This window comes from Parus major, chromosome 9, assembly GCF_001522545.3.
Source record: "Parus major isolate Abel chromosome 9, Parus_major1.1, whole genome shotgun sequence".
Taxonomy (NCBI): Eukaryota; Metazoa; Chordata; class Aves; order Passeriformes; family Paridae; genus Parus; species Parus major.
In genome coordinates, this window is record NC_031778.1 from 10,192,487 (window position 1) to 10,205,326 (window position 12,840).

The 12,840-nt window shown below is 39.6% G+C and overlaps 1 protein-coding gene across 20 annotated transcripts in view; it reads right to left on the reverse strand.

Moving 5' to 3' along the window:
* Positions 1 to 12,840, reverse strand: part of TRIP12 (thyroid hormone receptor interactor 12) — a 79,889-nt gene that overhangs the window by 25,120 nt on the left and 41,929 nt on the right. For 17 of the 20 annotated variants that reach the window (XM_033516646.1, XM_033516654.1, XM_033516650.1 and 14 more), the window contains 11 exons: positions 8,208 to 8,313; positions 6,851 to 6,987; positions 5,872 to 5,955; positions 4,439 to 4,534; positions 3,310 to 3,458; positions 2,971 to 3,006; positions 2,792 to 2,887; positions 2,274 to 2,366; positions 1,979 to 2,140; positions 336 to 404; positions 58 to 223 (listed from right to left, as the gene is read on the reverse strand). In XM_033516646.1, the coding sequence (XP_033372537.1) occupies positions 58 to 223; positions 336 to 404; positions 1,979 to 2,140; positions 2,274 to 2,366; positions 2,792 to 2,887; positions 2,971 to 3,006; positions 3,310 to 3,458; positions 4,439 to 4,534; positions 5,872 to 5,955; positions 6,851 to 6,987; positions 8,208 to 8,313 (1,194 nt within the window). Of the gene's footprint in view, positions 1 to 57; positions 224 to 335; positions 405 to 1,978; positions 2,141 to 2,273; positions 2,367 to 2,791; positions 2,888 to 2,970; positions 3,007 to 3,309; positions 3,459 to 4,438; positions 4,535 to 5,871; positions 5,956 to 6,211; positions 6,293 to 6,850; positions 6,988 to 8,207; positions 8,314 to 12,840 lie in introns of those variants that run through there. The other 3 variants (XM_033516649.1, XM_033516655.1, XM_033516658.1) reach the window with 3 other exon arrangements.

The window sequence follows — 12,840 nt, forward strand, 5'->3', positions numbered from 1 at the left end:
TGACTGTAGGCATTAAGATGAACAGGCACCTTAGAACATGGAAGAGTAAGAACTCACTTTGCTTCATAAGCTGGACTGCAAGTGTGGGGCAGTTGGAGCACATCAGGGAGAACATGCGCACCACCATGATGAACATTCCTGAGCTCAGGATAGGAGGTGTCACAACCAAAAGCTGCTGGATATTTGTTAACAAGTCCTTGGAAGCAACCTGCTGCAGCAAGTTCTTCAGGAGGGAACAACAAAATGGGAAACATTAGTCCCTGAAAGGTGAGCCCTCAAGAGAAACAGGGTGGGTGGAGCAGAAAGCAGAAATGTACCCCCATCCACACTCTTACCTCTTCATGCTGGAAGTTGTCCACTAGCCGTGCAAAACACAGACAAGTGCTTTCAACAGACTTTTTGTCCTGTTATAAAAAAAAGTTTTGTTTAAATTGAAATATTTTAACTTGCATTACAACATCCTGTCATTTTGAGGCATTTACAGAATTTCTCCAAAAGGGCCAGTCTAATCACATTTTACAGAACATTACAGCTCTGGGTTTTTGACAGTCTACAGTGACCTCCTGATACAGCTGCACTTCCTACATATTCCCTGGGAAACACCCCCCACTTGCAAAACAAATACCTTTAGAGACCTTTAGAGATGAATAAATTGATCTCTAATATTCTTTTTGGATTCTGCAAGGAAGAAACAATAGGGAAAAGAGCCAGAAAGCCGAAGTAACAAGTGAAGGTTACTGTTCTATAGACTACATGAAAAGTAATTTTGATATTATGCAGCACAGACAACACAGCAAATCTGAAGACCCAAGACTGCCCCCAAACAGCTCTAGTTAAAAGTTCAATTAAATGCTAAAAAAAATTTGCCTGAACATAATGAAACACTAACTATAAGGGTGGCTGAGTGCTGATAAAGGTTAGCCTGAGAGACTAAGTCTCCATCCTCAGAGACTTAAAAACAGGAAAAAAAAAATCATCTGGACATGCTCCTGGGCAATCTGCTCCAGCTCACCTTGCAGGGGAGCTAGGACTACGTAACAGAGACCTCTTCCAACCTCAACTATTCTGTTAAGAGCTAACTCAAGATTCTTTTCCAGAAAATTTCCACTTCAACATTTCTTGAAATCTTACTTTGGTGGGTTGTAGCTTCTCTTCAGAGATCAGGATCAATACTTGTCCCTACTACTGGTGGGAATGGTGCTTCCTGTTTCTAGGGTACAATCTAAAGCTGTCATTTGGCTTCTTAGAAGCTGCCTCAAAGATTCAAGTAGCCTTTCAGCAAGATGATGTAGGCAAAATTAAGAATAGCACAAGAATACACAAAACCATTACCTGGAAGCTTCCAATTACTGAATTTGTTAACAACAAAAATATTTCTCCTCTTTCATCTATTTAACAGGGATCTGCCAACCAAGCAGATCACCAAAAATCTCTTTTGGTGCACCAGTCATTTTAAGTGCTCATTTATGAACACAGCAGCACTGCAGGATATGTAGCCCTTAAGATCCCCTTGATTTCAGATTCATCACTTCAAACTATTGTACTGAAGCAGGCACTTTTTAGAAATGCCATAAACTCCCCTTCAAAAAGTTAAAGCACAAGAACTGAAACTGAGGGTGTTATGAATTTAAAGTGGGCAAGAACCTTGCAACCCATCTTTTAAGAAAAAATAAAACCAGTAATACTACTGGACTTGCTCTCACTGACGTCCTTGTTCTTACAAGGACTACAAGACCATTACTCATGCTTTGAGCTGAAGTACCTTATTTGTCTTATTTTATAAAATATGTCACATTTACAGAACCACAAGAGGTCCATATGTACATTGGTATATCACAACCTGGCCATAAAGAGACTTCAAGTAAATTAACACCTTGCAAAGGCAAGTAACACACAGCAAAGAACCAGGTGTCTAGAAACTTCTTTGAACTGCTTTCAGATCAGAATCAGAATGTTCCATTTTTTAACAACTTCTTACCTGATGGGTTAACCTTTGTGTTAGCAGTGGCAAAGAGTCTGCCACAAAGTGAAACTCATCAGGCGTTATACTCTGGCAGCAGTTGGCAGCGATAGCTAGTGCATTCCTTTGTGCATTTATACTGAAGAATTCCAGATACAGCAAACAGTCTGCCAACCCACCCTATAACAGAACAAACAAACATTTTCACTCTCAGTACTGCCAAAGTCACAGAAAGTTGTTTTCTTATTTCATCTTCACAGAAGATTACCAAGATGTAGAGCTTGCAAAACTGCCTTTTTTTGGTTTTACTTACTGCCTGCAAAATGGCTTTACTGTGCCTGCGTGACAACATCTCTAGGGCTGTAAGCGCCTGCTCTGCCACATCAATGCACTGGATAACTTGCAGCTGCAAGAAAACAAAAAAGCTTGTATATCAATTTCTAAACCAATGTGCAAAAATAATCATCTTGATTAACACTTAGACATACAGCCTCTACAAAGACACACATGCTAATGAAGGCAGCTCTGACCAAGCCTGACAGTTTAAGGCTACCTCAGCCATGGAGCTACTCCAAGAGGCAACAGCTCATTTAATTACACATTTTGTATGCTTGCAACACCAATCCAACAAAAAGTTCTCAGTGAAGAAGAGAGCACTTTTCAGTAGGGGTGGGAGCAAAGATTAAGCCTGGCTTTAGAAGCTTCTCATGCATTTTGTATTATCGTGTAAGCCATGAAAAGAAGCCACCATCTTAATGGCATTTCCGAAAGTTAAAACAAAAGATAAAATCCCCTCATGCTGTTTTTATCATTGTTTTGACTTCATTTTACCTTTTCCAAGAAGACAGGAATTGCATCTACCACTACAGCAGATGATCTGGGAAGTGCTTCCATCATGTATGTTAAGGCCCGACATGCATGATTCATCTATTAAATATACAGATATTTAATTTTAAGTTCAGAAACATTTTTACATTTCAAAAGCTTCTTAAATATTACAAACAACTTACAATGTCAAAGTTGTGCTCCATCTGCAGAAGTGTTATCTGTTTAAAAAAAAGCATTGTTTGTTTAGAAAAATATATCTAGATATCATCATAAAAAGGGTACAAATCACTATGGTAGCTTTTGACTCAGGATTTTGAATGTTCGCAAAAATTCCAAAAGAACCACTGCCTATTCTTGAGCTATTAAAAAATTAATAGGACTACCAAAACTTAGCAAAACATCAAAGTCAAATGATACACATACACACACCTAGAATAATAATGAATAAATTATGATTATTTAAGCAAGACATTGAGTGAAATATTATATCCTCCAATAGAAATCTGAGATTAGATCTTTACCAAAGCTGGTACAACACTCTTGACTGGAAATCCTCCTAATGTTTCTTCATTTCCCATAACCAACAGTTGGCACATCTCAATCACTGCCTGTAATTGCTGACTTTCATCAGTGGCTTGGAGACCTTGTAAAAGCTGTTGAGCTTTAGAACCTAGATATCCAGAAAAAAATTTAGGAAAAAAGGTATTAGAAAGTGTTCAAGGAACTGTTATGCTATACTTCTGCCAGAGTGGAAGACCAGAGATAGTTTGTTTTCCTCTGTATTTGTAGTTTCATTTCCTTTCCCTGTCATAAAAAGGGGGAATAGGGAAGGGAGACAAAATCTCACTCTTGGCTGCCTTTCCAGTGCAGACTGGTCAGCACAGGGAGTCCGCCACACTGCTCAGCACAGCCATCTTGCCAACCTACAGCAGGTGCCAGAACCCAAACCATCCCACCTTTGTGCAGCAAAGGACTTTGCAACACCCCCCAGATAATACAGCACATGGAGCACCCATGAGACCCCATCCTCTTCTTGGCATGCAGTCTAACAGGCTGCCTCTGGCTCTCCTGGGAAGCCAGACTTGGACTGGAAGGTGCACATCTCATCCAGCTGCATAGCGCAGACCTGGTGCAACAAGTCTAAGGACCCACATTCTCACTGATACAATGTCTGAAGGAAAATCATTCTGTCCGAAACCTAAGACACTTTTGAAACTAAAACCAATGTAACTTAGAACTGACATCTACTAATTGTTTTAAAGCTAGCTTAAGCATTTGTTTAAAGCTAGCAAAAAACCCAAGAGGGTTGGAGAGGTCTTTTGTTAAGCAGCCCATCATGCAAAAGAAAAAAGATAAGGAAGGGGTGAAAAGGCAGGAACCCTCCCTTCCCCACCTAGAAGGGAACATTAAGATGCCCCAAAAAAGAAAAGCAAAGAAATACAGCTAAGGCAAATTTTTCTTCCTTAAAGGAAGATAAGCAAATTAAAATTGTTGACAAGTGGTCTAGCACTATCATGACATACAAGTCTCCAACACGTAAAATACCATACTAAACTATGAAGCTAATACAAATATTAGATTTACTATTGGCTGAATTCTACTAGTCTGGAAGTGGAAAGAATTAAGTCAAATTAGACAAACTTTGCTTACTAGCTCCACTTCCAATTGTCCTGTGGAAGAGCTGCGACATCCGAGGACCAAGAGGGCCAAACAGGTGAGGAGGAAGACCCCTAGCCTCTAATAGAGCTAAAAGCAAACAGAGGATAACAGCCATTGTCAAAGCTTCTACGTATATTTTTAAAAGCTTAAATTCTGTGATGTTATCATTTAAGACCACTAGAATTGTGATACTTCAAGAGTTAGGATTAGATAATTGCAGCTACCTTAATTTTGAAAAAACACCAAAAAGATGACCTTAAAGGAACAAGTAACTCGTTTTTGTTTTTATCAGAGCATTAAGGCCCTTTATGAAGTCACCCGCTGAATTTCCACAGCTGTGTATTTCACAGAAGTAATCTCATCTATTAAACTGTTATAAGCCTAGAGCCAGAAGAGCAGATACATCAGGCTGTAATTTCAAATCTGAACTCAAACTACACAGGATGGGTTAAGCTTATCTTCATGTTTTCAGAACCTACTACTCTGAAAAAAATGACACTGAAAAACAAGTTCAACAGCCTTATTTGCTGATGAGCAGGAGAGGGAAGAACTCTTCAGTATTAGCATGTTTCTTCTTTGATTTTCGACACTTCACAGTACTCTTAGTTAAGCTAAACTAAGTGGGTGATTTGGATTTTTACTGTAGCAACCATAACTACTGCTGATCAGTAAAATAATCATTAACAGTGAAAACCAATTGAGCCCAGTATTCCTAATGCATACCTATACTTACTGAGAACTATAAGCAAATGAACTGATACTGACAGCTCTCACTTCCACATTAAATATCCAGATTAACAAAAACCTGTCATTTGCAAGGGAGATCATGATCTCAGGACTCCCTGCAATGTAGAAGCAAAATCATTGGACCAATTGCAGGACATGCAAACTGAGTTTATACCTGTCATACTCTCTGGTTTTGAGAGACCAGACTCCTTTAGCCCAAGCACAAAAGCAAGCATTTTAAGAACATTCAGACTTTTTTTGGTCAAAGCTTACAGCAACACGGGTATGAATGACAAGCACAAAAAAAAAAAAAAAGTTATCCAGAAGCAGGCAGAGTATAGTAGGCCTAACCTGGCCTCTAAACTAAAAACATGTTTGCAAAGAATATGTTCATACTTGAACTTTCACACTTAATATGACTGAGTTTTCAGTTCCCTCCCTCCAGCCTCCTCATAGAAAATCATCAGTAGTAAAAATGAATAAAGACACTATGCTACCCTCCTTCAGACATCCTTGCATCTTTTGTGCATTAAGGCTTGTAAATCCCTGCTTCAGAATTACTGTAAGCAAAAACACATTCACAGACAGTGAAACAAAAATACAGCCTTCCCACTTAAATGTCATACAGAGTTTGTGTAGGTATGGCTACTTATAGGCTGCTAACAACCAAAAAGGTAAATTAGTAACAACTTTTATACCTTGTAGTCTTCCCATCTCAGAATCATCTGACTCACTTTCTCCAGAAGTTGTCATACCTACAGCCCCAGCAACAGAACTAGAAGCTAAAGAAACAATAGGAGATTAATACAAGTTAATGTCTTTAAAGCCACAAAACTCATATCAAAAAAAGGCTCCACCATCAAAAGCACACTGCATTTAATACTGCCACCAGCAAAGTCCTATAAAACTTCCATTTTAAAACAGACCAGTCTAGAGGACTAGTACTTTTCAAAAGCTGAAGAAAATGGCTTTATCAAAACAAAAAAAAAATTAAAAAATACAACGAAGTCCATAAAATTAAGTTTCAGACAGATTTACCTGTATCCTTAAATATATAATTTTCTTAATTATTATGCTGAAGTTAGTTCCCATTACTTCTTTTTGTACTGATGTAGCCAGCTGTAAGTATAGAATGTTTAATATTTTCTACCATTCATCATAATTACTGCACAGCTCCTTTGAACTCACTAATTAGGACCAGATGATAAAATTATCCTCTAACAGAACTGTGCAAGTAACAGTATTCAACCTGGTCACAGATTTCTTCAGTACAGACAAGCTTGCAATTTCAACAGAAAATCTGTAGAATACTTATGAGTAGTTTCAACAGAGCTTTTACAGGTAATGTATGCCTTCTGTATTCTGAACAGTTTGATGTCTTTTCAGTTGGGAGTATTTATGTAGCATCAGCTGAAGTCACTTCTTTTAAAGGCAGCAGAAGCTTATAACATCTGGATTAGTGGATATAGTCTGAATACTACAAAAAAGCGTAACTGAAACACGTACTAAATAGCCAAAAAAATGCAATCGAATGTAAGGGGCCCTCTCATTCACAAACCATCCAGCATTATTTACTAGCTTAAATAATGTCTCTTCAGAAGTTAATCCATATAACTATTTTTAAATGCAAAGAATTTTATAGTAGCAACTATGCTAAAAAATGCTGGAACTCCTTACCTGCAGCTCCCTGGGGAGGCTCATCTGTCCGTGCAGCTGAAGAGTTAACTCCATCCTGGTTGTTGTCAGGATCAGCCATCTTCTCCTGTCGGCGAGCTTCAGCTGCTCCTCTTTTGCCCAGGCCAGAGCCTCGCCGACTAAAGGTTCAAAAAACAAAGTTTAAGACTTTATGAACTAACATAAGAGATTTATTAATGTAAGCCTACTAAAGACTACATAATATTTATGTACATCACTGCCACAACCTTGCACGAACAAGGAATTAGAAGTCTCAATCATCAAAAAATTATCCAACACTTCTGTACACTACCTGCCCTGCACCAAGGCAGTGATTTATTTACACTAGGGCATTACAGACAGGTCCTTATATTATACATTTTAAGACCAGGCAGTCCATTAAAACATAACAACAAAAATAAGCAAGACTGAAGTGACTGTTAGTTATAAATTACACACACATTTGAGAAGGCAAATGATCAAGTAATGATCTTTAGAGGAAGTTCTGAACTACTGAAAGCAAGAAGAGGACTCTTGACATTCAACTTGGTTTTCAGTGTCAGAACAAGTTTGAGAGGATGAGCCTATTTAGATCTGCAGTTTTAAACACTACAGCCTTCATCACTACAAATACACGGGCCTTCAAAATAAACAGTCAAATTCAAATACACACTTGACAACAAAATCAAGACCTCAGAAGAGGTTTTCTGATAGTGTGGAAGAGGGAAAAGAGGATGTGCTAGAAGTACTAAACAGTCTAGGTATGAGAACAAAAATAAAGCTTGTTAAGGCTCCCTACACCTAGTCCCACAATATATGCAACTACAGAAGTTTATTGCATCTCAGGATACATTAACTCTCCCCTTCCATTTAATCTACCAGCTGTTTAAAATTACTAATTTGGGACTACTTCTCTGCATCAGGAAGTACATTAAGTACTTAGATGCAGTTCATATCAAACTGCTGACAAGCTGAGTAAGCTAAACAGTGCACCCTATTAAAACTGACTCCTGTGTGGTACCACATAGTCTTATTTTCCAAAACAATTATTTATTTCACTATTCATAATGGACAGTAGTTCATCACTGCTGTCTGTCTCCTTAAACACCTTTCAAAGGACAGGACTGCTTTGGCTCTCTTCCTCCACCTGCACAGCTGAGGGACTTACTGGAAGTCTGATGGTGCCAAATTCTATGTACTATCCATGGCACCAGTGTACAGAGTAATCCAGCAGGCCTGAAAAGCTATAGCTACTTTTAAAACAACCAAGACAGAAACAGACAAGGCCAATTTTCATGCATAAAAAGGACATCAATACCAACTCACTGTAATAATAAAGTTTTATTTCCCTAAGTTTTACCTGGTGCTAGCACAGGAGCCCGTGGTCTTTTGCCGTGTGCTCCGCCTTAAACTGGGGAGCTCAGCAGGTGGTGATTCACTGCGCTTCTTTGTAGATTTTCTTAGACCTATGCAATACGTAAAGAATTGAGAGTCAATCAGTCTTTAAATACATGTCAGCTCTACAAAGAAGTTGAACTTTTGTGTACAGGAAACCTCCACATAGAAAAACAGCTTCTACATAAGAACCACAATAAGCCCACACCAATTTTAGTCACCTTAAACCAAACTGCTCTACTCGTAAAAAAGGTTCAGACATTTACTCATTGATTTAAGTAATACTAAACTCCAATTTTTTATGTAGGCATCTTTTTATTGAACTATGTATTACAGCTATAGATCATCTTTCTCATGCTAAACAGGTATCACATTATGGGATACAAGCATACAACTTCAATGTTCAAACAATTAAAAGAAGATGTTTTAGCCTTAGACAAAAAAAACCTACATTTTGAGAGGGAAGGCAATGGTGGTTGCAATCTCAAATTTTAGTCAGTTTTATTCACACTAATAATAAGGCTTTAAAACAGCTGTCTTCATTCAGAACCATGCTCTCCTCCAGGAGTCAAGCACTGTCAGTGCTGAGATCTACCCCATGTATTATTTGTGTTCCTATTTCAACTACAGCCCTTCAGTCCCTCTTACTGTCATAAAGCCAGTCTGACTGGCTTTTGGAAAAGTAGTTCTAGTGCTTGATTTACAAGTATTTGCACTTTTGAAAACCAACCCAATTGATAACAATTTGATCTAGATGACAAAGCCATTGTGTTGGTAACATCCACCACAGAACCAGGTTAAACACACAAAAACCCTATGCAATACAACAGTCTCAGATGATTCTCAGGAAGCTTACTATCAGGTGAAATATCCAATGGCAGTTTCCAAAGCACACAACTGATAATTTAGGGCAAAAATAATTTTTTATCAGGCCCAGTTTGACATCACAATGACCCCATTAATGTATCTCCACAATAAATGAATACAATAGAAGAGATCATCATAATACTGAATTCAGACATATTATTACTAGAACGGATGTAAACATTTTTGAAACATTAGATGACTGCTCCCTCTTCTGGCAACAAAGCAGAAATAAAACATACTTAAACATGCAACGCATTTAAGTTCAAAAGTTATGAAACTAGCTCCCATTTCCTTAATCTGAAAACATTCCAGGAATGCAGACTTGTAGTACCGAGGGATGAAATGATAACTATGCTGCCTCTGACTGGATATTTAACAGAAAAGGATAAGTGATTTATAAAACTATTACTGATCTGGCCAAGAGTGTGTCTTTTCAAACACCATAGCATAACTGACCCAGAAACACAATGCTGTATGCAGTTAAGGTCTATGAAGATCAAGGTTAACCTGATATTCATGCATTTACCACACACTTGGCTAAGCAACTGAAGACATTTGGCAACCTTAAGAATACAACAATATTCTGTATTTAAAAGCCACCAAGCACTGAACTGAAGCAGGCCAGTCACTTGAATTTCCACATGATCTCTACATATAGAACATACGTAACTTTTCTGAATATTCAAAAAGTAGAGGCATTTTTACTACACTTGCTTTGAAAGCAAAACTGTAAGCTGAAGTTACCACAGCACAATGACTCAAACCTTACTTACATACACTATATGCAATAGTTGGGGGGCACAGGTGTGGCAGAATAAAAACATTGTAAGGTAGAGACACAAGACAACTCATTTGAAATGACTGCAGCAGGGTCCCATGCTGTAGCTACACCTCCCAAGTACTCAGAAGTACCATGATACATCAAAATTTCCCTCAGAGCTGGCTGTATTTTACACTAGAAAATGCATTCTTCAACTGGCACTAGGTATAGCACTGTACTGCTCCACAGATAAAATGTGTTTACCCCACTGAATTCCGAAATACACTTTCTCATCTATAACACATATGGAAAACTAGGTTACTCAGTACCTGTAATACTGTGGCAAAATTCTAAGTGAAATGCACGTTTGCTTTACATTAGAAGAATAAATTAATCATCTTCATACAGTAGAGTTCACTGGGGAAAAAAGGCACATTTTCATCCTTTATGTCAGCACACCATTTACTATTTCAAATCTGTGGGTAGTCATTTTCAAATAGTCTAACCTAAATTAGGTAACTTCATATTAGCTTTGTAATGGGCTATCAATGAGACACCACACATCCACTGTAAGTGAAGACTGACTTACCTCATGTCAAAACAGGACTTCTGCTAAGAGCAGGAGTTTCACAAAGCAGCAGAGCCAGCTTAATAGTTTACTGTTGTTTACAAGTATGGCCCACCCATCTCCTATTTTTCCCAAATCAATCCCAAGATGTACAAAGTACGTATCTGATACCCACTTTCTTGTTTTAGCATTCTGCCCGTTTAGTGAGCTAAGCTTGCTTAAGGGTCAGGTGAGCACAGACACCATCGAGCAGTAGGGCAAAGATGCAGCAAAATGGGATATCCTTTTCCATAAGTGGCATTAAATTAGCCACTTTCTCTTTAAACTGAATTAACTCAGAGGGTTGTAGAGAATGCAGTTACCCAGTTACTGCTTGATGGGTGAGCTGCAGAACATATCACATCCTGAGCACCCGGAAGAGCTGAGCACATTTTCTCCTGCTGCTCAAAGTTATACTTATCAGATCTTTCTACGTGTTTCTTTTCCCAAGTCTTTACTTTTCTGTCTCTGAGCACCTACCAGAACACAATTGAGCTTCCACCTCCCTCTATTAATTTTAAAGGCTAAAAGAGAAAGTGAAGAAAGTCTTCTCACAGCATGTTCCCTTCCTGCTGTTCAATGCCACTCTGCCCTTAAGAAGCCTTCTTAATCAACTTTAAGTCAATCTTACCACCTGCATCTTTTGTAAATCCTTCGCATCTTCCCAATACCTTAACTTCAGAACTGCTGATTTCTTCAGACTGAGCCTTCTTCCTTTCACTCACATTGTCATTAAAATTTGGGCTGGCCAGTACAGCCTCCAAATTGTAAGTTAGTCCTGTGTCTTTAGGAGTTGCAGGAGGCTGAAAGTGGCAAGCATTCACCACTAAATAGAGCACAGTCAGTGTTCAGGAAAATGAGATTAAAGATACCCTGTGTATGCCTGATAGAGGAAAGCACCAGTGACACCGTCAGAGACAGACAGCAAGGGCTCTCAGAGGAATTGGCTTGATGTTCATCTCCAGAAGTTGTTTATTCAGCACTATTTCTTTAATACATAGAGCAATTGTCACAGACTCACAGAAAGGTTGGGGCTGAATCGACCTCCAGAGATCATCCAACCCCAGTCCTACAGCAGGTTCACTGGTCATGTCCAGGCATGTTTTGAGTATCTCAAGAAAAGCAGACTCCGCTGTCTCTCTGGGCAGCCTGTTCTACTGCTCTGTCACTCTCAAAGAGGTTTTTCCTCTTATTCAGTGGAGCTATCTGTATTCAGTTTGTATCCTCTGCTGCTTGTCCTGGTGCTGGGCACCACTGAAAGAAGACTGGCCCTAATCTCTTGACAACCACCCCTGAAGTATTTGTAGGCATTGGTAACTCATCTTTTCTCCAGGCTCAACAGGCACAGATGTCTCAGCCCTTCCTCATGAGACCCCTCATCGACCTCCACCAGATCTTTTTAGTTCCTTGTCTTCCCTGAACTGGGGAGACCAGAACTGGACACAGCACCCCAGGTGAGGCCTCACCAAGGCAAAGTAGAGGAGCAGGATCAACTCCATTGATCTTTTAGCAGTACTCTTCCTAATGCAACCCAGGATTTTGTTTGCCTTCTTAGCCACAAGGGCTCACTGCTGGCTCATGCACCATCTGTTCTCCACCAGAGCCCCCAGGTCCTTCTCCACAGAGATGCTTTCCAGCAGGTCAGCTCCTAACCTGCATTGGTGTGTGAAGTTATTCCTCTTCAGGTGCAACACCCTGCACTTGCCTTTGAACTTCATTAGGTTCCACTCCACCCAACTCTGCAGCTCCTCCAGGTTTAACTGAATGGCAGCACAACCTCTGGTCTATCAGCCACAGCTCTCACTTTTGTATCATCAGACTTGCTGAGGGTGCACTCTGCCCCCTAATCCAGGTCATTGATGAACCAGAAGAAGAGGACTGAACCCAATATTGGCTGCTGGACAACACTACCAGCTACAGGCCTCCAACTGGACACTGCATTGCTGATCACAACCTCTGAACACTGCCAATCAGTCAGTTCTCAACCCAGTCCATTGTGATTCAGTTCACCCACACTTCCTGAGCTATAAGGATGCTACAGGAGACAGTCACAACCCTTGCTCAATCAAGGCACACAACATCCACTGCTCTCTCCTCACCTACTCAGCCAGCCATTCCACCACAGCAGACTATCAGACTAGTCAAGCATTACCTCCCCTCAGTGAATCCATGTTGACTACTACTGATGATCTTTTTTTACTTCACATGCTTAGAGATGACAGTGCAGGATGAGTTCTTCCATCATCTTTCCAGGGATGGAGATGAAGCTGATCAGCCTATAGTTCCCTGGGTCCTCTTCCTTGCCCTTTCTGAAGTGACACTAACTTTCCTCAGGCTCATCTGCTGTTCTCCATGACCTTTCAA